General features: G+C 44.9%; 1 protein-coding gene across 7 annotated transcripts in view; it reads left to right on the forward strand.

The window, feature by feature from the left end:
* MEGF11 (multiple EGF like domains 11) overlaps nucleotides 1–25137 on the forward strand; it is a 251691-nt gene that overhangs the window by 171682 nt on the left and 54872 nt on the right. For all 7 annotated transcript variants that reach the window (XM_063413057.1, XM_063413059.1, XM_063413061.1 and 4 more), the window contains one exon: nucleotides 5819–5993. In XM_063413057.1, the coding sequence (XP_063269127.1) occupies nucleotides 5819–5993 (175 nt within the window). The remainder of the gene's footprint in view (nucleotides 1–5818; nucleotides 5994–25137) is intronic.

Here is a 25137-nt window from a genome sequence, read left to right on the forward strand (position 1 = left end):
ACAACTCCTGTGCAGCACCACTGGGTTTGACAGCCAGGATCCAAAGGGTTTGAGGCTCCCAGGGAGCTCTGTACAAGAGTCTCCCATCGCTTCTGATTATGTTGTGTATCATGAAATCACTGCAAAAATACCATCCCTGAGGCATGAGCTGCACATTATACACAAAAGGTTAATGCAGTGTTGTACTGAGGATGGGACTGCCTCAGGAATGACTGCAGAGTGAGCTGAGGGATGAATTCCTACGTGTCACATCACGGCAGCACCTGTGGTAAATCCAGGCTGAGTTGTTCTCAGTGTAAAATGTTCTTCAGGTGTGCAGGAGGGTGACAATGTGCTCGTGGTCAGCAGCTGACACCGGTGTCTCCACTGCTCCTGAGCCTGCAGAAACCTGTTTGTTTCCATAAAGGCAGAAACAGAGTGGCAGGACTGCAGGCCACAGGTAGGGCTGAGCTTGGCTGCAGTTTCTCAGCTATGTGCTCAATTTATTAAGAGTCTTTTAGGCAGGGTAAGACTGTGGGTTGGAGGGTAAAAGAATTCACCCTGTGTTACTCAGAACTACCTGTGAAGTGCTCTGAGAGTTTGCCAGAGGATCTTTCCTGAAAGAACAGCCTTGCACCTTCTAGCTGTGAGGAGAGAAGAGGTCTCAGGGAGGTCTGAGAGCTCAGAAAGGGGGAGGATTGAATCTTCTCCCAGCTCTTTTCTGGCCATGTGGTCATTCCAACACACCCTGCCTGTCCTGGTTGCTGTCTGATGGGAACATTTCATTCCTTCCCTCCCAACACTGCTCCGTCAGCGTTCCCTTGCAGCATCCTCTGCTGAGATGGTATCTCTGGTTCCTTAATAAATGAGTCTGGTCTCTCTGTTGATAAAATCTCCCTTTTTCCTACATCTTATCGCTGCTGTTATGGAACAAAGAGATATCAGCAAGCTGTAGATCAGTAAATGTTCTTTCATTCATCCATGGGGTTTCAGCTCTCCACTTTTCCACCAGCTCTGCAGAGTGCTGTTAATTGCTGAGCCAAGGAGCGTCAGAGCTGATGGAAAATGACCTTTTCCAAAGGCACTCCATATTCTGAACAAATCCTTGCGCTGATTGTTTAACCAGTCCCATACAGTGCACTTCTCTTCCCACCCACCTCTTCCCATTCCTCCCTGAGTGGAAGGGAGGAGTTTGTCCTATTGAAACTGGGTTCTTCCATAGTGACTCATTTACCCACAGCCATCTCTTTTCCCCAGGAGCAGTTTAAGCTGTTGGCTACTTGTTGTGATCCCTGAGTGTGGAGGATAATTGTTAAACATTTGTAGAAGGTGAAAGAAAACTCCTGTCCCTGGATTTGTCTCATTTGATCTGGTTATTATTGGAGAGTTGACTGCAATGGAAAGTTCTGAGGGCTTTGAGGAGTAGCTGAGGAGGAACAGTAGGAAGTACACAATCAGCTTTTCCATTTTCAGAGATCTATCTGTTTTAATGTCTGAAGAGATCAGAGTGATCATCTAGTCTAACCTCCAGCATGGTAATGACTGAAGGACACCATCCAATAATTTCTGCATCAGAGCACACTGAAAGGCACTTTGTACAGGACTTTGAACAACCCCACAGTTAGGTGATTCAGAATGTGGTGGTGACTTGGCCTGTCCTTCCACAGGGAAGGGTACACCTGGAAAAAACTCCCCTTGCAAAAAGCCCATGTTGAGACAGCCTACAAGGAAAGGGAATAATCCTGGTTTGTTCTTTGGGCGGGCAGGGAGGGAAATGAGCAGCTGGAATAGTCCTGGCCACCCACCCCCCTCCTGAGCCAGCCTGGGGAGCCTTTCCCAGGTCAGAGATGGGAGAAGGAAGGAAACCACTGGGACAGAGTCAATTGGGATCTCCAGAGGTTCCAGTTGCTGCCTCAGCACTGGCAAGGGAAGGACCAAACCCCATGGAGCTTTCATGAAGTTCTTCCTTGATCTGAGTCAGAAATGTGCTGGACAGGGCTGGCTTTGAAGATGTGCTGGACTGAGGAGCAGCCCTGCAGCTCTCACTGCAGCCTTGCTTCAAAGCAGGAGGCATTCAAGTAAGGGAGACTGGGTGTAGTGTGGACACCATGAAACAGAAAGTACTGTAAAGTAAGGATCAGGCTGCTGATAATGAAAATGAGCTAACTGGTGCTGCTGTATAAACAGAAAATCAGGAAATTCACTGGGAAGGTGTTGCTTTGGCTGAAAGATGTGTGGAGAACAAATTCAGAATTTGGAACAGGTTGTGCTGTCTAAAACACTTCTAATTTGCCTTGAGAAATTTACCTGGTTTCCTCAGATTTCCTCAAAATTAGATGCTTAAAAAATTTAAAGGTCAAAAATGCCTTTATGCTTTTCAGTTCAGCTAATAAAATTTTTTTAAAAATTTATTAAAAATCTTTTATTGCTGTCAACGTGGCTCAAAAGCCAGGGATTGTGCAGGAGCTTTGGAAGTGCAGCAGGAGCCCTGGAACCCTTTCCTTGTCAGCCCTGATGGGAGTGTGGACAGCTCTGTTCCACCTCTGCTTGGCCTGGAGCCACTGGAACACTTGGCTGTGTTCACTCCTGCTTTCTACTCTGCTTCTTGCTGAGGTGCAGGAGAGCTGAAGAAATAAAAGTTGTTATGATTCAATGCAAACTATGAAGGATAACACTGCCAAACTCTTTGAGGAGTGTGAGCTTCCCTTGCTGCTCCCAGCAAGGGGTGGGAAACAGATTTTGGTGGGTTTGCCTTTGGGATCCTTTAGGAACCTCCCATTTTCTCACCCATCACTCAGTGAGCCTTCAGCAGAGGAATTGTGTTCATTAATTTCAGTTTATTGGGGGCTGGAGAAATGCCTCACATGCACTGTGACCCCTGTTGGCAAAATGTTACACGGACACATGGCCTGGGAAGGTGCACTCAGAACAGGAGGGGAGGATTATACAGATATTTATGAAAATTTCTAGCTGTATTTCCTACCCAAGCTTTATTCTGCCTCAAAAATTTCAGCTTCAGTCCAAACAGCATTGAATTCAGTGGGCAGTCTGGATGCATGGATGTTTGGATGGGTGATAGATGAATTTCCTGGCTCTGTTCTTTATCTAGGTACATAATTTAATCAGAATGTGGTTGAACAAAATGCCAGCAGAAGAGAAACCTTCCTCACACACACATACATTCACACATACACTATTCCTACATCATGAGCTGCAGTATATTTAGTATGTAACACTTTAATTGGTGGAGTAGTTCATACAAACCAGAGAGAAAAAAAGAATTAATATAAAAATTTGTACTATTCAGTGATATCAGCTGCAGATCTTGAAAGGGTTTCCAAAGAAGGAAAGCCATCATTTTAGCAATGGGAGAAATGAAGGCAGAAGAGTCAGTTAGGTGGGCAAGATTCCCTGGCAGGATTGGGAAGAGAACAGCTGCCTTGTGAGTTTGGGAAAGCATCTAAATCTCAGCCCTCCTCAAGTTCACGCTGCATCAGGCACCTGGATTGTCAAACAAGTGCTTTGGAGTTGGGAGAAAAACAAAACCCTGATCTGCTCGGGCTGGCAGCGAAATGATCCTTCCTTCAATGGGAAGATTGCATGGAGGAGGGACCCAAACATCTGCATCGGATTTTCCTGGCTCACAGTGCCGTGAGATGTGGACAAGGCTTGGGTGGGTCAGAATGTGCCCTCAAACTTCTACTGCCCTTTGTTTTAGTTCCCTGTCTCCAGTAGATTCTTCTGGAAAGCCTGTTTGGTTTTGATTCTTGTTTTAGTGCATGCCAGGATGAGTTTTAGCCCTTAATACACGGCTTGTAGCCCATGCAAAAAAGCTGTCCATGCTGATGGAGGAGCCAGCCTCGGGGTAAACATTCTGAATGAGTGGAGTATTTGCTGCCCTGGTCAGATATTACCTTTGAGATATTTAATTTACCCACCAGATGCAGTTCTCATGGAAGCACATGATACATGTAATAGTAGTGGAAAGAGAGAAACACAAAATTCATTTTGAAATCCTTCTTTAATGTTGAGCTTTCTGCTCCTATTAGGTAATGATTAATAGACACAGGGGGGAAACCCGAGCTTTTATTATTTTCATCTGAATGTTAAGAGGTGCTTTGTGGAAAACCATAATTTCAGGGACTGCGTTGTCATGGATGGTAGTTTGTTATGCTGATGAATTGTTTTAATTAGCCAGTAAAACACTGTTTATGATGAAACATTTGACACTTAGAAAATTTGATCCTTCTTAGTTGCAACACTATATGACCAACCTCTCCTACCAGAAATTGCCTGAAACATAGTTGGAAATTACATTTTATGAGGTTACCTTGAAAATTAACATATACAATATTAATTTTATAGGTGTAAAGAAACCCATTCAGTCATGTCTACAATCTTAAACTGTAGCAATAAATAATCGTAAAGGAAAAGGAATTGTTTCTGGGATGCAAAAACCCAGGAGACAGGCCCAGAGAGAGAGATCCCACCTTGCAGAAGTCCATTCTTCTTGTTCTGAGAGTAAAGAAAGCAGGATTTCTGGCAATATTATTTCTCATCTCTCTCACTGAGGACTGAGGAGTGCCATTACTGCTGTGGTGCAGAGGCCACAGGGCTTGCTGAGCTCTCAGGTGCAGCCCCGCGCTCCCAGCTGGCCTCAGACCACGTCCAGAAACCTCCATCCCCTCAAACCAGGAGTTAACACATCTCCAGCCTTCCCTCCCCTCCCCTCCCTGCTCAGCCTCAGCCTCCTGCTGAGGAGACCTGGAGGAGGAGAAATCCCAGTAAAGATGAATTGTTTCATGCAGGAGGAACAGAGGGCTGAGTGTTCCACCTGCAGACACAGAAGGACCGGCCATTGTCCATCTCTTGTGCTCGAACCTCCTTTCTCCTTTTCTGTCCCTGTGCTCTCACAACAGTGTGGGATTGACTGAACTGAAATGAAAGCTGGAGGATTAATGTTGTTCATTAGGCAGCAAAAAGGAACTTGACTCATTTCCCTGCACAGCTGTGACTTAATCCCAGGGCTCCTGTTAACTCTGGTCCCAAGGCTTCAGGTGCTGATCAGTTCTGGTCACTGTGGCTGAATATCCCTGCAAAACTCTTCTTCCAAGGAGAGCTCTCCCTTCCAAAGCACTTTGCTTTCCACCTGTGCCTGCTGGAAAGTCCTGCTGAGGTGGCATCACTTTTAAAACACAAATGAAATGGGATGGGATGGGATGGGATGGGATGGGATGGGATGGGATGGGATGGGATGGGATGGGATGGGATGGGATGGGATGGGATGGGATGGAATAGAATAGAATAGAATAGAATAGAATAGAATAGAATAGAATAGAATAGAATAGAATAGAATAGAATAGAATAGAATAGAATAGAATAGAATAGAAATGCTGTGCCCTTGAACTCAGGTTTATCTTCACAGCTCTCTTGATGGCTGTGAATTTTCAACTCCTCTACCCACTGGAATTTCTCCTATCCCTGAGCATCTTTAGCTTGGCTGCATTACAGCCAAATAGTGCAGCACATACCTGTCCTACAGCTTGTAAGGATCAATGGTGTGGTTCATGTCAGTAATCCAAGTCCCACTGATTTGAGAATGGAAGAGCTTAAACTTTAAGGTGTAAAGTACCCAGTACTGTGGCAGTTCCCTGATGTTTGGAAATGCTGGGCTACTTAGCACCAGATTCCCCATTCACTTCCCAAATTCTACAGCTGCTCATACCCACCACCCTGAAGAGTTTCCAGGTTTGTCCTGTTCGTAGTGTGACACATGAAGTGTTCTGGGCCGTGTTTTTCCCTCCTGCCCACATCTCATTAACATCTGTCTCTTCGTTAGCTGCCATCCTCTGTCTGGGGAGTGCAGCTGCAGGGCTGGCTGGGCTGGGCTCTACTGCAACGAGACCTGTCCCGTGGGCTACTACGGCGAGGGCTGCCAGGTGCCCTGTCCCTGCCACAACGGGGCCGACTGTGACAGCATCACCGGGACCTGCATCTGCGCCCCCGGCTTCATGGTGAGTGCGGCTGGGCGTGGGAGGGCTTCCACAAAGCGGCTGCAAAAACAAAACAGGGTTTGCATCTGATTGGAAATCATATTTGCATAAAAGCAGCCAAGCGCGGGTCATTTCCCCCATTCTGTGCTAAATCCACGTCCTTTGAGCAGTGTCAGCCTGTGGCTGCTGGTTGTTTAGTTAACATCACTGCTCTAACTTTATTACTGTTATAAAGATAAAGATGTGGTTTCCCATAGTGTATTCTAAGTCAAGACATAACAAAAAAAGTGTCAGATTATTGTCTGCCTGGAAGAGCAGAGAAAGAATTCTCATGGCCCTTCAGCATGTTCCTTGTCAGTCACACTGTGATTTTAATAGATGAAGGTATTTTAAAATGTTACAAATGATAGAGCAATTTATGTCTTTTTTGAGCCTGTGTGGCAGGTGTCTTTTACCTGAGCATCAGGAAGAGCTTCAGACATTCTGAGGTAAACAAGCATTGCATTTTATAGGTGAGATGTAAAATGGCTGAGGAGACCAGCCAAGATGAAAACAGCAAAAATTCAGAGTTAACAATTGCCAGGCTGCAGCAGAAGGTATTGGAGCATGGATCCAGGTGTCCAGTCCTGCTGAGGCTGGGCAGAATGGAATTCTTGCCAGTCCCTGGTTATCTGTGTGTGAGGCTCCTCCCCTTCAGGAGCACACCATGGAGGAGAAGCTCAGGCTGTGTTTAAGAAACAATACTTCCTAAAGGAAAAAAATACTCTAAAGAGAGAATTCCATCAAACTTCACAAGAAGTTGGCTTTCTCTGTCTTTCATTTTACGTGACCTGTCCCCACAGGTCTGTGTTTTCTATACCATTATAACAATTATGAGTTATAATTACTATATTTAGTAGAAATCAGGGACAGGCTGCACAGCTGGGACAGATCCATAGTGGGGAGGTCCTGTGTGACATTAGTGGGATGCCAAAGACTTTTCTGCCTCCCTTCCTTCTGAGTCCACACCTGAGCTGGTGATCCCCAACTGGCATCTGCAGAGCTGTGCAATTGGAGTTCTGGCTTAAAGACACTTTTGTTCTCTGCCTCGTGTCAGCAGCTGAACATGGAAGTTGGAGCTTCCACTGATTCCCAGGTATGAAGAGATTTATTTAGGTGTGAGGGGCTGGACCCAAAAGCATCTGTACAAGATAATGGTACTTAGAGATGGGGAGAGAAAACAAAAGAACAGGTCTTTGAGGTTTGATTCCCAACTCTACTAAGAAAAAACAATGATTTATCTTCTCTAAACAGTAGCTGATACACAAGTGGAGGAAGGATGAAGGCAGCAGCATGTTAGTGACAGCTACAAAATAAAAAGATGCCAAGATCCTCCTTCTTATTAGGAATGCTGTCCAAATTTGCAGCACAAGAGCATTTAGGGACCCTTTACTGTACACATTTTAAAAAAGCATACCTTGTCCAATATACATTGCCCCAAGGCAGCATTAGTGCAGGCAGAAAGCCTGGGAAGTTCCTATTGCATTGCTGCAAAATAATATTTAATCTCATAATAAAGAGCTTTCTTGCATTGACATTTAAACAGCTTGGTTATTGAGGATAGCTCTATAATCACTGAAGCATATTTAGGCATTAGTATCATTGCTCTCACATAATATACTATAATCTCTGGCAATTAGTCCATGAGGGGAAGTAAAGCCTTGAAATTGCTAATTTATTGCCTCTGAAGCATATTTGTCATTCGTGTGCATGCCAGATGAGCTGCAATGGTTCTTTCAAGTGCTGCAGAGCACAGGCTGTGCAGAAAAGTTGCTGGGAACCTTTTCCTCCCAGCCCGGGGCTTTGTCCTGCCGGGCTGCTCCGGGCAGGGAGGAGGGAGCTGGCAGGGGCTGTGGGGACAGAAGCAGGCTGGCAGTGCCTTTTCCCAGTGACACACTCCAAGGCAGGCTTTCCCTGCGGATATTCCTGCTGGCTCTTGCTGAGGGAGCAGGGGAGCTCTGCTGGGGCAGAGCTTTGCCCTTGAACTGGGCGAGTCTGCGAGCGCCGGTGCCGAGCTCAGGATGTGTCCTCTGGCAGAGCTGGCAGTGGAGGGTGCTACTGCAGAGCTGGGCACAGCTAATTATTCACAATAAAGCCATTAATGAATCCCTCTTGCTTTGTCGAGTACGAGGCTTGGCTGAGGCAGCCGCACGGGCAGGAATTTTGCCCTGTAATTGGAAAGAATAAAACCAGGAGCAACTTCTATTTTACAGCAATGTTTGATCTACACGTGATCCTAGGGCAGAGCAGGCTGAGAGGCTTCTCAGGAAGGGGGGAACGAAGAGGAAATGATGGGAGGTGGGATATAACTGCAGAATTTATCTGCAAAGGCAGAGAGGTTGGACCCACAGGACTTTGGGATTACTGGCTGCCTGGAATATGCAGAGCCCAAGGAAGGACGGTGTTTTCCTGACAAAGCACTCCTCCTGCCCACTCCTCCAGCACAGATGGTGGGTTTGTAACTCACCCTGCCTGTGTCAGGGCAGCTGGGCTGGGTTTCAGGATGAATCATCTGCTCTCGCAGCCAAAACAGGAACATTTTGTTGGGATGCAGAACAAGCCATTAAGAACACAAAGCATCTGGTCACCTTTATTAAATGTATTAAGTGAAAAGGCAGCCTTCCCATTCACTGCCATATACGTGAGCAGAGCGCTTAATTTTGAGAAATTTAAGAATATTCAAGTTGTAAACTAAAAACGTATATGGTAGCTTAAAGAAAATACATTATTTATTAGCTGTGACATTTCCAAAAATTAAAATGCCAAAGCTAAATAGTGATGAGCTTGCAGTTTAGGATAGAGCTTCAAAACATCTTCTTATTTTTTCTGTGAATGTTTTGGGTCAGACTCAAGAGCCAGATTTGCTTATGTTTTGCTCTGAACCCAAAAGACAATGTTGTAACTTTAGCTGGGTGTCGAGGTGTTTCTGTGACTCTGATCAAGGGGGAAGCTCTGTTTCACCTCTGCAGGTTCTGAACCCCCCTGCAGAGCTGGGTGTGCATTGGCTGAGGGATCCACAACCCAGAGCAGGCAGTTCTTGGAGGCAGCAGAAAACAGGGCAATGAAAACGGGAGAATAGTAGAGGAGACACAATAAAATCCTCCCCAAAATCACAGAGCTACTCCCATTGCTCCACAGGCCTGTCGGGAATGCTTTGCTTCCTGCATCCCACTTGTAAAGGAGGATAAAGGCACTGTCAGTTTAACTCGGATGATTGCAGGGAATCATCGTTACAGGCACACCAAGAGGGCACTTCCCTCCAACTGGGACTTTTAACATATTTGAGGGTTTCCTCTTAGCACTGAAGTGATGAATTGCCAGAATGCTCTTCTGAGGAATGGGTCTGTAAAGCTGTTCAGCTGCCATCTCGTTTGTGACCAGAAGGGACCTGGCAAACACACACAGGGAGTGCACAGATCAGCCCTAAAAAGCACCAGGGGGGAGTCTTGACTGGTAGAAATTGGATCCTCCCTCCCATGTGGAAGTGGCCACTGCTTGCAATAAATTATCTGGATGCAATTATGGAGATGTTGAGAGGGATTATAGTAACTTGTACCTCCCCCTCCTTCCAAATTCTGCTCCAGCATGTTCTCCTGTAAGTCCACTGAACTCAGGTGTGCAGGAGGGACATAAAAGAAAGTGGGACTTGCCATGTCCTGTCTCTGTTCTTTTGGTTTTGGTTCATTGAATTTTATTCCTGTAATTCAATAAACATGGTAGAGAAGGCCAGAGGATATGAATTAAATATGACAGGAGACCACAGGAATCCTGACCTTGTGTCTCACAAGGAAATCTTGAAAACAACCCCCTGCACGTACCTATCAGCATTTTAGCTGCTGAAATAATTATAAATGCTATTGAGATACAACTGAGTTCACCTTCTCCATTGCACAGCTAATTGCAGCTTCCCTGAAAGCAGTGCCTATCTAGAGACCTCATCCCGTCCTACGCCTTTGTTTCTTTATAGATGCTTTGTTTTCTTCTTTTGAAAAATGGGTTTAACTTGAAACGCTTCTATTCTGTGTGTTGTGGCAAGGAGAGAGGTAGTTAAAACATTTCTCAGCCCAAGACACTCCGAGAAAACTTTTAACACTTCTCTGTGGAATGTGTGGTCAGCTTTTACTTCAGCGGGCACTTAGGTCTATATTTCACATCCAGATGACAGAAGTTATATTACTTTAAAGAGTTCATCTATTTATGCTGCTATTTTTTGAAGACCTGTCTGCTTTTATTGAACCCTGCATGCTGGCAAGCAGAGCAAGCACTTCATCACCAAAATGAAAGAATCCATTTTGACATTTCTCTATTTCTTCACTATATTGGTAGATCCCACACAAGCCAATCACATCCTGCTAAGTATGGCAGCTAGAGCAGTAGTGATCTCTTGCTAGAAGATTTTTCAGCTTTTGGAATAACTCTTGGATTCCCTAAAGCTTTCCAAGATTTATCCCAGTGCTGTGCATCTATAGCTATTTGCATCTTCTGTTGGCATTGTATCAAATTTGCATTTTAAAAGCACAATTAATGCCTTTCAAATACATCCTTACAGAGGTGCTTATGTGGATGGATCTCTGGCTGGGCTCAGTGGGACCCCGGGCACTTAAGCCCTGAAACACGGGCTTCATTTGGGACTGTAAGTCCATAATTTCGTCTGGCATGCCTGAATTTCTCAACACAATGCTTTCTCTACCACAGGGGTACAAATTGCTCCCAGGGCTTACATCAGAGTAAAACTTTACAACCTACCTGCACATTGAGTAAAAGTCAGCCCTTGTAGCTCACAATGAACAGTAGCTCGAGCACTTAGTAAAAATAAGTATAAATTATAGTGCTCTAAAGCTATTCAAATGCACAGCAAATGCACACCAAATTCTGCACTGGATAATCTCTTGGTCAGTACCAACACCCACACACAGACTCAGACCAGTCTTAGCCTGCTCTGTGCCTACTCACTGAGTAAAATGACCAATTTACTGTTCCATAGAATGAGAAGGAGCGTGATTATGGTCCTGTAGAGGTCATAAACACGTAGAGCTCCAGTCTGCTGGGTATTCCAGCCATAACAGGCTTCCTTCTGGTGCCCAGCATATCTCTTGTTCCCTGAAAAAAACACACAGGAGGGAAAAACAATCTTGATATTTATATTAAGAAAAGTGGAAGCCTGTTTTTCTGTCCTACACCTTTAAAATTCTCTCTGTTGTCTAAAAGAAGGAAACAGAGTAAATAGAGAGGAGCACCTTATCTTATCTTCAATTGAATTTTCCCTGAAGGACCCAAGTCCCAGGTAGGTTTGGAGAAATTTTAAGCATCATTGCCTGTAGGTGTTTTCTAAACACACAAGGTACAAATTTATCAGAGTATTCCCTCTCTTCTACATATTAACTTTCATCTTTATTCTAAATGTATCATTCTTCACCACTTCACAAGGAAGCAGGGGAAAATGGATGAGACTGCTTTGTGTTACAAGCCCGTGGTTCGGTAGTAAAATTATTTTATAAATTTCACAAAATTCTTAATATAAAAAATGAACGTAAGGCTGGAGATAGTGGATCTGGTTTGGGGGCTTTAACTCATTTAAATGATCCATTTCTCTTTGAGATAATTCCAAAAGTACTTCAGTAGAAGCTCATCGCAGAGCAACAGGGCACCTCATCAAAAGGTTTAAAAAGAAAAGAAGAGGGGAAAAAATCTTCAATAGAGCCTGTGTCCTTTTATCCTTGATTTACTGAGCATATCAGTTACCCCCCTTTGTTAAGAGCTCTTTTCATTTCTAGGTATAAAATAAATTCAACCATTTTATCAAGATGTTCTTGTTACCAGCCACCAGTATAAATTTTACTTGCTGTAGGTGGGGGAGAGGTTTTCTGGCACAGCAGTTGTCCAATTAACTGGAGTATCACAGGCAACAGGGACGGCTGGCAGGGTCTCGTTTCATGAATTTCCCGGGTGCAGGGGAAGATGCATTTGCTCCTCACGGGTTTCCCATTTGTGTCCATGACCCAACGTCTCAAACCCACGGAGAAGGGCGAGCAGCAGAGGCAGAGAGGATGAGGAGAGGCACCCTCCCTGTGCAGAGGGCCTGCAGCTGGCAGGGCGTGAATTATTAATTGTAATAAAAGTAAAACAACTTGTCTTAGAAGTTGTGGAGCTACCAGAGCCTTGTTTGCCACTGATTTCCATCCTCAGTTCTCTGGCCTCTCCTGCCCCGCTGCCAGGTCCCCTTTGATGCTTTACCTGGCACAGGACACTCAGGTGGGCTCAGGGACTCAGACTCAATCCCCTGACTGCATAACCAGGTTCAAAGTACCATAGGTCACATTCCCTAAAAAAGAGAAGGGTTTTGCCTGAGCAAAGGTTGAGTATTAAGACATAGAAAAAAATTTATTCCCATTCTCCCAGCCTTTGAACTCTTCCCTGGTTTATTTTTTGTTTGTTTTTTGTTTTGTGGGATTTTTTTTCCTTTGTTTCACCTCAGTTATTCAAAAGTTCTTAGCAGAGTTAATTTTAGGAAGTCTGGGAATATCCCACGGTAGCCCTGACTAATTCCTCAGCTGCCCCTGAAGTACAGAGGCACAGACAGGGAAAGGCCAGGCCAAGCAGGAGAACTGTCCCGGTGATCCCAGACACAGCTCAGGAGGGAAAATCCCTGCTTGGATACAGGGAGCAGTGAGATGCAGCTGAAGAGTCACCAAAAAAGACCTGGCAGATTCAAAGTGTTCTGGGCAGGGTTGAGAGGCTCATTTTGTCAAAGCCAGCAAGGAGGAAATGCAGTCTGTTTGATAACAGATATCAGTGTCAGTTGGAGGGCTGGAGGTGATGTGAAAGGCAAAGATATGGGAAATTCAACTAAAACACCCTTTAAAAATGGAAGATGTAGCTGTGTCCTGGGAAACCACGATGGAAGTCAAAAGTTATATTCACCTTGTATTTAAAAATTGAATAAAGATAAAAATCAGTCAGTCAGAACAACACAACCAGGCCCCCTACACTATGGCTACATCCCAGACCCCTCTTTCCTGTCTTTGGTGTCTGAGGAATGCACTCTCCTTTGAATTTGCATTTTCTTGATATCTTCTGGATAGGGATAAGTCTGAAAGCTCAGCTGATTGATTTTTAAAGTTTACAAATTACTTCACAAGTGGATGTGGAACAAGACGTGGATCTCAAGCAGGCTACAAAACCTCTCTGTTCCATAAGAGTGAGCTGGGAAGAGGTTTTTCAAAGGAAGGAACTGACACTTTCCCTCTGGACAGAAGTTTTCTTGTCATCTGGCCTGCAAGTTGGAGGGTCTGAGTTCACAAACAGAAATCAAAACATCCCACACATGACTGATCACAGATCATTTGCACTTATCAAGATTTTTGCACAGTCACAGACCAGATGAAAATGTGAATCACATTTTGATGTCCCTTTTCATTGATGACATCTGAATTTTCTTGCCCACTTCTCAGTGCACACAAAAGAACATATTTGTGTGTATGCAATGGCTGTGCTTTGATTTTCTGTAGTCCATTGGGGCTAATAACAGACTGTAAAATCTTTCATGCCGAAGCTACTCGGTGTGATCAGTGCAGACTGAGAATGATCTTCCCTTGGCTGTGCAGTGCCCTGCATGCAATGACTTGGTCTCAGTCCAGCTCCCCGTGGATCAGTGTGTACATCACAATCCCCATTTCCATCAGCAGCCACCAGCAAATTTGCTGGCACATTGAGCCTTTTTACCATTTTCCCTTCACAAACCATTGCTTCAGGTCGAGCCCGGTGATGTGGCTGTGTGAGCAATCTCAAGGTCCCTGTAGGGCTTTTTCTGGGGACAAAGAGCACAGGTGCTGAGAGCTTTTGGAGCAGCACCCCTGGTGAGCACTGTGAGCCACCCAGCGTGTCCTGCACCTTTCCCAAATGGCAGCTGAAGCTGGAGAAGCAACCCAGCTGTGGGACACTGCCCCACGTCACTCAGGGAACATGGACATCAGCTCAGTGCCAGGGAGCTGGCTGTGGGCTGAGCCAGGATTGCAGTAACAGCTCACAAAGGGATTCTTCTGGCTCTGCTGAATGACAGGAGGAGATCATCTCCATTCCAGTGCCAACAGGGAAGATCATTATGGGGAGGCCACCTGTGTATTGCAGGCTTTCAGACCAGGCCGCTCCCCTATTGATTGTGGTATCAGTGGTTTATATCAGCTCTACGGAGGTTTTTATCTCAGTGCTGTCAGTCAGGCCCGGTGCTGTTCTCCCCGAGCTCCTCTGCACCAATTAGGGATTTCTGCGGGGGGCTCCGGAGCCTGCGCTTGCCCAAAGCCCGCGGTGCCCCTGTCAGCGCCCGGCTGCAGGAGCGGGAACAAAGGCTCTGCTCCCCCCTCAGGGCACTGCTGGATGCGTTCGAGCAGGTGAACCTTTGTACCACAGTGTTTACCAAGGTCACTGAATGCACAGGACACAGTGGCTCCCGCTCAGCTGTGCAAACTGCAGCCCTTTCTTTGGATTCAGTGGAACTCTGCAGAGCCTTTTATGAGCTATTCCATTTCATTTTTCTCTGCTGACTCTCTTGTCAATGCACAAGCTCCAGGAATTGTCTGTGACAGCTCAAATTCTATTTTGGCAGCCCAAGTTTACCTGAACACAACTGCTGCCTTCAGTGGGATTGTCCCAGATACACAAGAGGGGGATTTCCTCCGTGTCTGCCTCTGCTAATGAGAACTTAACTCACACACAGAGTTTATGATTTGATAAGAACTCTGAGCAAGTCCCAGGTCTTCTCTTTCTTCTCCTATTTACTTTTACTGGGCTTTGCTGCAGTTTTATTTACCCGAATAACTCCAAAGTTTTTGTAAGTGGGTCCAAAGGAACCAACTTGATACAGAAAGCCTGAAAGCCTCTGCCTTTGTTGCTAGTTGACATATTTCATGTGTTTTATCCTTAATTGGCAATGTGGCTATGTCAAATTGCATTTCCCTTCCTGTAGCCTCATTCAGAACCAGTGGAGCTCAATATTCTGCTCAGACTGAGTTATTTGATCTGAATTTTGCAGAGGGATGAACTGCTTGCCATTAGCAGTGCCTCCTTTCATCTGTTAGGCTTCCAAGTGTGTATATCTTCATCCACACTGTCTGTAGTTCTGTGCATGAAAGTTTTGGTAGCTGACTCTCCTGGCAGTTCAAATTGCAAACTGATTTCATTAAAACCTCCTAAGGACAGGATTTAAGTCACAGGTTAATTTTGCATTTTATTTTCAGTGCAACTGTGCTGTCAAAGACTTTGTCTTTCACAATCAGACATGTATAAATGAAAAATCCTGATTTTTGTTTCCTATGCCAAAGGGCAACTGAAATTTTACCAGATCTCAAACTCTTGCTGTAGGGTTTTGATTTAGGAGTACCTGTGAGAGTTTGAAGGGGATCTCTCTTATCTGCCTGTGCGTGGTCACCTGGTTATTTGCCAGCTTTTCAGAATTCCATCACAAAACCCATTAGCTTAGAGCTGACATATTTTCTGTTTTAGATGCTGGTTTTTTGCTTTGATCCTCTCACCCGTGGATCCTGCAGCTCAGCCCCAAGGTCCACCACAGCTGTTTGCAGCACCAGCCCTGTTTGTTTGTGTTTTCCATCCTCACTGCTCTTTGCAGCACTTTGAGCTCCTGCTGGCCCAGTCCTTCGGGCTGTGGGCACCAGTTCAGGGGTGCACTGATGGCCTGCTTGGACATCGTCCTTAATTGCACAGTAAAGCTGTGGAAAAAGTCTAAAAGAAAGTTTGCAAATAATGCAAAACTATGGGGATTGTTAAGGCAGTAGCAAATTTGGGGAAAGGTTCCTGGTCCTGAATGACTGCGTGTGCTGAAATTCAGAGTTTAACAATGCAGAGTAATAGATGATAGGAAAATAATGTTAAGTAAATACACAAAAGATGAGTTCTAATTTAATTCCTGCTATTCAGGGAAAGAGATCAGGCAATCACTGTGGGTAGTTTTCTAAAGAACTCAACCCCTCAATGAGTCTGAAAATCTCAAATGAAACCAGAGCACCTGACAGAATAGTTAGAATGATCAGGATGAGAATAAAATAGGATGGAAAAGCCATTTTTTTGGTATTGTGTAAATCCATAATATATCCAATTCTCAAATTACTGCACACAGCTTGGCTGATTCCTGCTTACAAAGGATAGAATGGAAATGGTGACAAAGATCATCTTTTATATGGAATGATTTCTATAGAGAGTCACTCGATAAGCGGGAACTGGGCTCTGAAAACAGATGGCTGAGGAGGGAGACGATGGAGATCTGTGGGACTGGGGATGGTGCACAGAACATGAACAAGGAATGGTTATTTACTATTTCTAATAACACAGGAACAAGGGCCAACCAATTAAATGATTGCACAGCAGGTTAAAAACAAAGAGAGCGCTTTTCACAGAATGCGTAATTAAGTTGTGAAATGGCTCCCATAAAATGGGAATAACAGTGGGATGATTTTGCTTAGAGAAGGGGTCACCGAGGGTAGGGATGTGAGAGGTCTCTCACTCCATGGGGGAAGGGGAAGAAGGAATGCATTCTTGCTACTTAGCACAGTACAAGAAGTTTCCCAATTAAAAATCAGGCAGTGGGTTTGAAGCAAGCAGATAAAGCTGTTTCTTCTCCTTTATATTTATAATTAAACTGTGGATCTTCTTGCCAGAAAACATCATAGAGGCTGAAGGTATAAATGATGCCTTTTATTTCCTGTTTTAGTTGATGTTCTTTTTGCAGAACTGTTCAGACTTGACAGCCAGAACTCACATTTATTATTGCAAAAAAGTCAGGAGGCCACGGCTGTTTTACAAGGTGGATCTTGGACTGTGACACTCAGGCTGTGTGGACAGAGCTGAAATCGTCTCAAACTTCCAAGCAAAGATATTTCCATTCAATAGCTGGGGCAGAATTGACAGGCAGCTCTGGGTTCCCACTGAAGGTCACTGAAATGCTAATCTGTATTTCCAAATGGCCCCTGTGAGCCACTGGTCTGCTCTGCCCAAACCTGGGGAAGGAAATGATGGAACTGCACACTGTGTGTCAAAGTCTCTCCTTTGCCACAGTGGTAACTCTGACTTTAATACCTACATTTCAAAAAGGGGGGAAAAACCCTAAAAAACCCAAACCAAACCAAACCAAAAAAACCCCAAAAAACCTAAACAAAAACCCAGCTCTTTTTTTAATCTTTACCACAATATTCAAGGACTGTAGTTTGGTATTTTGACATTTAGCCACTTTCCATCCCCAGTTTGGGCAGGAGTAGCCTGTTGGACACATCATGGAGAGCACTTGTGCCACAGATGTACCTCTCAGGGATGTAAATAATTCCCACAAACTTGAAATAATGCACAGGACAACTGGGGCATTTTACCTTTGAGGATATTCAATTGTGATCTGGCCATGTGTTTTGGAGCATCCTGAAACAGCAGCTGATTAAAGCTGGTTATAGTGACAGCAAAGAGTCCCACAGATATTTGACTCTTTACAGATTCCCCAGAGTTAAGTTTAAAATATTCTGAGAGTTTGCTCCCTGCCTCACCTGAATAAATCTGCAGTGGCCTAATTCCAGGCTTAAATTCCAGGTTTAAATTGCTTTAACTCGAGAGGACCTGGTTTCCCAGCTGGCCCCACAGTGGACACGAGAAATCCCTCTGGTAAAGCTGTGATTTACCTGCCTTGATAATCTACCTGGTTTACCCAGTCTAAATCCAATCCCCTGGTTTTAGAGAGGTCCCTCCTGGGTAAATGTGTTTTGTGATATTCTATTAGGTGAAAAGTGCTGACTGCATAAAAAAATATTCTTGTTCAGAGGTTGATGATCATCTTTTGTACTCTCCACACTGCTTTCCTTCTGAATACATTTAATTATATGATGCTGTATTCATTGCCTTGCTGACACTAAAGGGCTCTGCAGTTAAGCCTAAATACTAAACCAGGCAGATATTCAAGTGTTGTAAAGTCAGTCTAGATATTTTTTGCCAGCAAGTGCTGCCCTAATTTACGGGAAGCGGGAGGGAGGGTGTGATCTCTTGGCTGCTTTCTTTATTGAATTCTCTTTCCTTTTCTAATAACCATGTTTAGGTAACTGGTACTGTAGGAATGGATTTTTTTAATTGCAGATAACTGGCTGGTATTGGGCATACTTTTAGTGCAAACTAGAAAAGTGTTCCCTGGTGGTGAGGGGGATTATAGTGCTTGCTGACAGAAATCCAGCTCAGGTTTGCTGACTTTCAGTATGCAAAATCCAATTTTTTTAATGAAGGTTTTATTTGTGTTTGTTTTCACTGGATTCCATGGAGGGGAAAAAACCCTCCCAAAGCCAGGATTTGCTGCTTTTATTCATGAGTTTTATTGTGCCAGGGCATTGTTCCTTTTGGCTGTACGGAGCACGTTGGAGCCAAGCTGCTGCAGGGCAGGAGAGTGGTGAGACTCTGTGCACCCTCGTTGGAAAAGATGAATTTCCAGTGGAGTCCCAGTGTGAAAGGACCCTGAGCCAACAGGCCGTGCCTGACTCCTGAGATGCACAGATCCTTCCATCCTGCACAAAAAATCCCTCTCAGCTGGGCTTTGCTGGGCTGGAAACCATGAGCCCTGTCCAGTTAATTCCAGTTCTCCACATGCACGGTGTCCAGACTGGGGGGCTGCACATGTTCTCCCATCTTGATAGGTTCAAATTATTCCCCAGGCAGCCAAATCCTATCCAAAGGCTCTCCTAAACTGTGACAAGAGATTCCAAAGGTCCTGGGAAAGGTCCCTTCGAGGATGGATGGATGGATGGATGGATGGAGGGATGAATGGATGGAGGGATGGATGGATGGAGGGATGGATGGATGGAGGGATGGATGGATGGATGGAGGGATGGATGGATGGAGGGATGGAGGGATGGATGGATGGATGGATGGATGAGGGATGGAGGGATGGAGGGATGGAGGGATGGATGGATGGATGGATGGATGGATGGAGGGATGGATGGATGGATGGATGGATGGATGGATGGATGGATGGATGGATGGATGGATGGAGGGATGGATGGATGGATGGATGGATGGATGGATGGAGGGATGGATGGATGGATGGATGGAGGGATGGATGGATGGAGGGAGGGATGGATGGATGGATGGATGGATGGATGGATGGATGGAGGGAGGGATGGATGGATGGATGGATGGATGGATGGATGGATGGATGGATGGATGGATGGATGATGGATGGATGGATGGATGGATGGAGGGATGGATGGATGGATGATGGATGGATGGATGGAGGGATGGATGGATGGATGGAGGGATGGATGGATGGAGGGAGGGATGGATGGATGGATGGATGGATGGATGGATGGATGGATGGATGGATGGATGGATGGATAATTGTTGCTCTGAAGCCCCTTGTAGCCCTGGGACCATAGGCTGAGTACTCTCTTTTTTCTTTCTTTTCTTTCTTTTTTTTTTCTTTTTTTTTTTTTTCTTAAATAAAAGTAACCCAACTACACTGTCAGTGTATCTCAGATCAATTCTGAGGCTGTGCAGTGGGAAGCAGAATAACCCAAACAGGGAGTGAGAGGTTCTGGGGATCAAGAGGCCAGAAATGAGAACATGGTCCTGGTTCTTCTGTGGCCTTAATGAGGGAGTAATGTGAGCTATGCCAGCAACAGGCCACAGCAAATATATTGGGGTTTATAAAATAGGAATCCATGAAATTTAACCAGATTTTGTACACTTTGGAAAATAACAACTGCAGTTACTTTGTGGTAACTTTTACTCCCCTCTCACTCAGAGCTCAGAGCTTTGCTAGCAAAGACTGTGCTCAGTAAAGTAAAATTAAATTGTATCTAATAAAGTACTGTAGGTACTTAAAATTGATGTTATTTATAATATTTTGCTTACTCTCTCTTTATAACAAATGAACTTTCCATTTTGTTTGTGTGCGTGTTCTGCTGAATACTTCTGATCCATCATCAAATGTAAGAATTAGTATCAGGCTGAGTAATTCTGAACTTGGCATTTACTGTGAAATTTACTGTCTGAATTAGCATATTAGCACCAATTCTGAGGTGAAATAAAATGCTGACATTCCAAGGTTACAGGAGGCAAAGGGAAAGTTGTGCTGGTTCCCAAAGGGACCCGTGCTTGGCGTGTTTAGCTGGGAGCAGTGCAGTGTCACCGGCTGCGGGCTGGGGAAGCTTTGCAGATGGCTCTTGGAGGGCTTGGTGATTTCGTGAAAGGCTCTGGCATTCAGGCTGCCAATGGTTCTGTCTTTGCATGACTCATGAGCTGAAAAGTCACTTTTTTCAGTGTAAGAAAACTCCTTCCTGTCCTTTGCGCCTTCCCCTGCCTTTCCCACAAAAAGGGCACAGGGAAAAGGAGACTGAACAAGATATTGGTGGCTTCATTTTGTCCTTTTAGATGCGATCAAACCCCAGCAGCTGCAGCACGTCGTGTTACAGGGTGGGTAAAGGAACTTCTGTCAGTGCTCAGTCACAGCAATCACCTGCACACGGAACACTTGGCACAGGAGCCTTCCCCAAGCCTTTTACTGCATTTTATCATTAGCACCAATAATAGCCTCTGCAGGGAGTAATTAGTAACACCCAGAGGGGAAAGGAGTTCTGCCAGAGGACATCATTATGTCTGGGAAACTAAAGATGCTGTGTAGTAAGGTCGTGAATAAATTGTTTGAGTCCAGGGTGGAGGACAAGGCCGGTGCAAGTACAAAGTTTCCCCCTGCTGCTGATCCGCTGCTGAAGAGCACAGTAATTTCCACGGAACTCCATTAAGGAAATTAGTTTGTTCTGACAGTTTGTGTTGCTGGATACCATATGTTTACCTTGAGGGAATGTTTGTGGAGAACTACTTTGGGTTAATTGTAAATGTCACAATTAAATAAGTAAATATACAGAATGTATCTGTGATCTGCATCAGTGCACAGACACCGTGTCCCAGCACACCGGTGTCCCACATGCTGTTTGCACACAGAAATATTCGTTTGTAGGGGCTAAATCCATACAGATCAGCTTATCTGGACACACAGGCCTCGGGTACAAACAGCAGCAGCATTCTGTGTCCCTGATTTGTGGATCAGCACACACAGGAGCTCTGCACCGTGCGCCTCTCTCCACTCCGTGCTCCAGCACCGAGCGTGGAGCATCCCTGGGCCACTGCCAGGGGCTGCACCTCGGATTCACCTGCACTGCCTGGCAAGGAGGGGGCAAGGGAGGGCAGCAGATGCTGTTAGAAATCTCTGGTTAGCTGGAGTCCCACTGCAGGTTACCAAAGGTTCCAGTGTTTGCCTTTCGGTGCTGTCAGTCGCCCCCAGTAACCTGTGGGAGTTTGAGGAATTTCAGCACCTCAGCAGATTAAACCTCAAGAGCAAAGCTGTCACCCAGGTCTTTGTCATGCAAACTTGAGGCCAGGTTCAATAACATCCTGTTCCTCTTCTGCATTGCAGAAGCCTTGAAAAATTGATTTTCTGTTTTGCCACCGAGTTCAGTGGAACCAGACTTCAGCGCTCCAAGGGAATTGTATTCCTGTAGATTGTAGCTACTTCTGAAATCCTTAATTTCACATCCTTAAACAGCAAACTTTGTGACAGACTAGGTGTGGGTGCAAACTTTGCTGGATGTTGTTGACCATTGCTGGGTTATTAACTCCCTTTATGGTCTGACATACCCTTTTTTTTTTCCCTGTCAAAATGCATTTCACAGTCTTGAAGTCCTGATTCAAAATGCACGAGAATAAATACAAATTTGTGTATTGATCACCAGAAAATGATTTTTAAGGGAGTTGATCACTGCTTATAGCAGGAATACATTTTTAACAGAAACAAGAAATGTAACCTGTTAGGGTAACATTAATCCAGGGAAAACACTTTCTGAAGCAGCCAGAGCTTGTTAACATGACCAACACCTAAGGCAGCACTGTGTCTTTAAGCTCTACTAATATTGAACAATAATAATTTTGGTGGAGGAAAATCTTCCCCCTCTCCCTGAACAAAAACAAGACATATTATTGACTGCCATCCAGAAAGATGGATGCTCTGGCCCTCAGAGTCTATTAATATTTGATGCTGATGGATGTGAGCTGGCAGCCTGAGTTATTAATGGAGTTTGGTTCCTTGGACCTCGCCCTCATTCCATGGGGGAGAGTTAACCATAACAAGGACTGGATGCCCAAAGCTCTCGGGGTGCTGGGAAGGGCTGTCAGTTCCAGCAAAAATGGGTCTTTCTGAAGTACTTACAGGCATGGAGAGTCATAGGTGGGGCTGCTTAGGTCACTGCCACCCTTTATTCTGATTTAACAGGGACTTTTAGGGCCCCAGGAATTGCAGATTCCCTCCTCTATCTTTGCTGTGTCGGGGTGCTCCCATCAGGCCTGGGTTTCAGACAGGGAGAGGCTCAGTGGTGGTAATTTCTGAGCAGGGGGGAGGTGTGGGACGTCCCATCCTTGGTGGCTCTGGGGTGGCCTCTCCCGGGCTGGGGCTCTGTGACACAGAGCAGAGAGCAGGAACCTGCTGCCATTTCCCACAGCTGGCCCTCACCCCACATTCCCTAAAGAGAGTTCTTACATTATGTTAAAGTCAAATTTGACCCCTGAAATTATAAATAATCCAGTGGATAGATTTGGGGGTGTGTTTTGATAAGATGAAAGTGAAAATTCTAAGTGAAAATATTGAAAGTGAAGCACCTTTGAAAGGTTATGATATCCATATGGGTCATTCTGATTTGGAACTTAGAGATGGAAAATACCAAGTTATTTATAGCCCAATTTCTTAATATAGCTTTAACATTTGCAGGGGTATATGTTTGATTGAATTAGCTACTCCTTCCTTGCATGAAAACCACATCCAGGCATTGCACTATGCTCGTTAACCTCCCGATCTTAATAGAAAAAAAAAGAATAATCAACATAAGGAGCACAGCTGTTGATTAATTTTACTAAATAGGATAGAAATATAAAGTACCATATTGCAAGAGTCAAGATTCAATACACACAATCTGAAATCAGTTTATTAGAATATATAACTCATTAACAGCTGGATGCATACAACTGCAGCCTTATCCACTCAGGCAGGTGGGGAGAGGGAGGTGGAATTTACATATCTTTGACAGTACCTGAATGCATTTCATTTCAGAGGTCATTCTCCCAAATCAAGTTCAAAATGTTAATAACAAGGTGTGCATTTATAATTAATAAAATCTTAGAGCCAGTGCTATAGTTCAAGTGCATTTTCCTCTTATGTAATTAAGAAGTTAAGTGTATTTGGCAGTTGTCACTCAGAGAGCTCTGAAGGTCTCGCTCGTCAAACCTGGGGATAGAAATCTCATTAAACCAGGTATTTTTTTTTTCAGTTAAGGTTTGTTTGCAAAGTACGTGAGTGGATGGTGGGCAGCCAGAATGCCCAGCTCTGTCAGTCCATAAAGCCAAGTACATTAAAGTAAATGCCAAAACTCAAAGGCTTGGAGTAAACAGCCTGATGTGCAGCTTGTGAGAATCACAGAATCTGTAAAGTTGGAAAAGGCCTCAAAGACAACCAAGTCCAACCATCAACCAGCACCAGCACTGTGTTCACCACTAAATCATCTCCTCAAGTGACACATCCACATGTTTATTAAAGATTTCAGGAATGGTGGTTCCACCACTTCCCTGGGCAGCCTGTTCCAGTGGTGGGCAGCCCTTCCAGTGAAGAAGTTTTCCCAAATATCCAATCTAAACCTCTCCTGGTGTAACTTGAGGCCATTTCCTCACCTTGTTGTCCTGCCACTTGTTACCTGAGAGAAGAGACCGACACCCACCTCACTACAACCCTTTTTCAGGGAGTTTTTCTTTGGGATAATCCCAAGTGATTACGGAAAACCAGTGAATCCAGGCAGTGATGCCTGGATGCCCCCTGACACGAGCTGCTCTGTGGTCACAGAACACAACTGAGACTGGAAATCACAACTGGAAATCCTCCTGCTGCCTGCAGCCCTGGCCCAGCTGGTGTTTCAGAGGTGTCAGGATGTGGGGATGTGGTTTGGGGTGATGGATGGTTGGACTGGATGCTCTTGAAGGTCTCTCCTAACCCTGATGGTTCTGTGGTTCTGTGGTTGGTTAATGTGATTCCTACAGGGGGATTTAACTCCACATCACTCTGCTCCCCTTGCCTTTTCAAAGGAATTTCCTTTTCCTTCTGGATCACTAGTTCAGATCCAGATAAGGTCAGTTGTCATAGAAATTATTAGCAGTACCAGCAGTTCTGTGTAGTACACGAAATGAGTTGGGAGTTTCGCTCACACAGGATAAGGGCTCCTAAGTGGCACTAATTGGCTGTCTAATTGTCACACACAGGAGAAAGGCAGAGGATTGATTAGGCGTGGAGGCTGAGTGCCCCTCTGCCAGCCCGGGTTCCTGGAGCTCATTCCATAGGCATGCTGGCAGGGTAATGAGGGGCAGCCTGCCTTGCATTTGCTGGCTGTCAAGGCAGCATCTTTCCCTGCCAGGCCTTATCGGGGGCACTTGTTTTACTCCACCAAGGTCAAAGATAGCATCTTTTACAAACAGTGCCTTCACTCAAAAATCAGACACTTGCAGGATTTACTTGTGAGCAGCATATTTTAACCATTTCCTTTCCTTCCCCCTGAAACAAAGTTTTTGGTCTAAAATAGGATGAGTCACACTGGTGCGAGGCAGAACTGCTCCAGCAAAGCAGATGGGGGTTTCTGGTGCTCAGAAATCTGTTCATATTTCCTGGTGCTGTCTGGGTGTCTGCTGTGTGATATGCAGGCTCCTGGAGGTACTTGTCACAGCACAGGGAAGCTGACACAGTGCACATTTCCTCTCCTGATAAATGGATCCTCCTATCAAACAGCGAAGCCTCTCACCTGCAGAAATACATTTTGACCAATGTCTTTTCCCCCTGAGCTACAGGGTCACACCGTGCAATGGAGTTACTTTTTAACTTGTAGTAGGTTCACTTTCCCTGGCATAGAACTAAATTATTTAAGTTTAACTCACTGAAGTAGTAAATTTAGGAGCTAATTTGCTATGTGAGAGTCAGGATTACACACAGAGGAAAAGGAAGCAAGAATACCTTGTATATGTTAATGTGTAGACCCAGCTATGGGACTCAGTAAGTTTACTAAGGCTTAAA

The sequence above is a fragment of the Prinia subflava genome, chromosome 15, assembly GCF_021018805.1.
Source record: "Prinia subflava isolate CZ2003 ecotype Zambia chromosome 15, Cam_Psub_1.2, whole genome shotgun sequence".
Classification (NCBI taxonomy): Eukaryota; Metazoa; Chordata; class Aves; order Passeriformes; family Cisticolidae; genus Prinia; species Prinia subflava.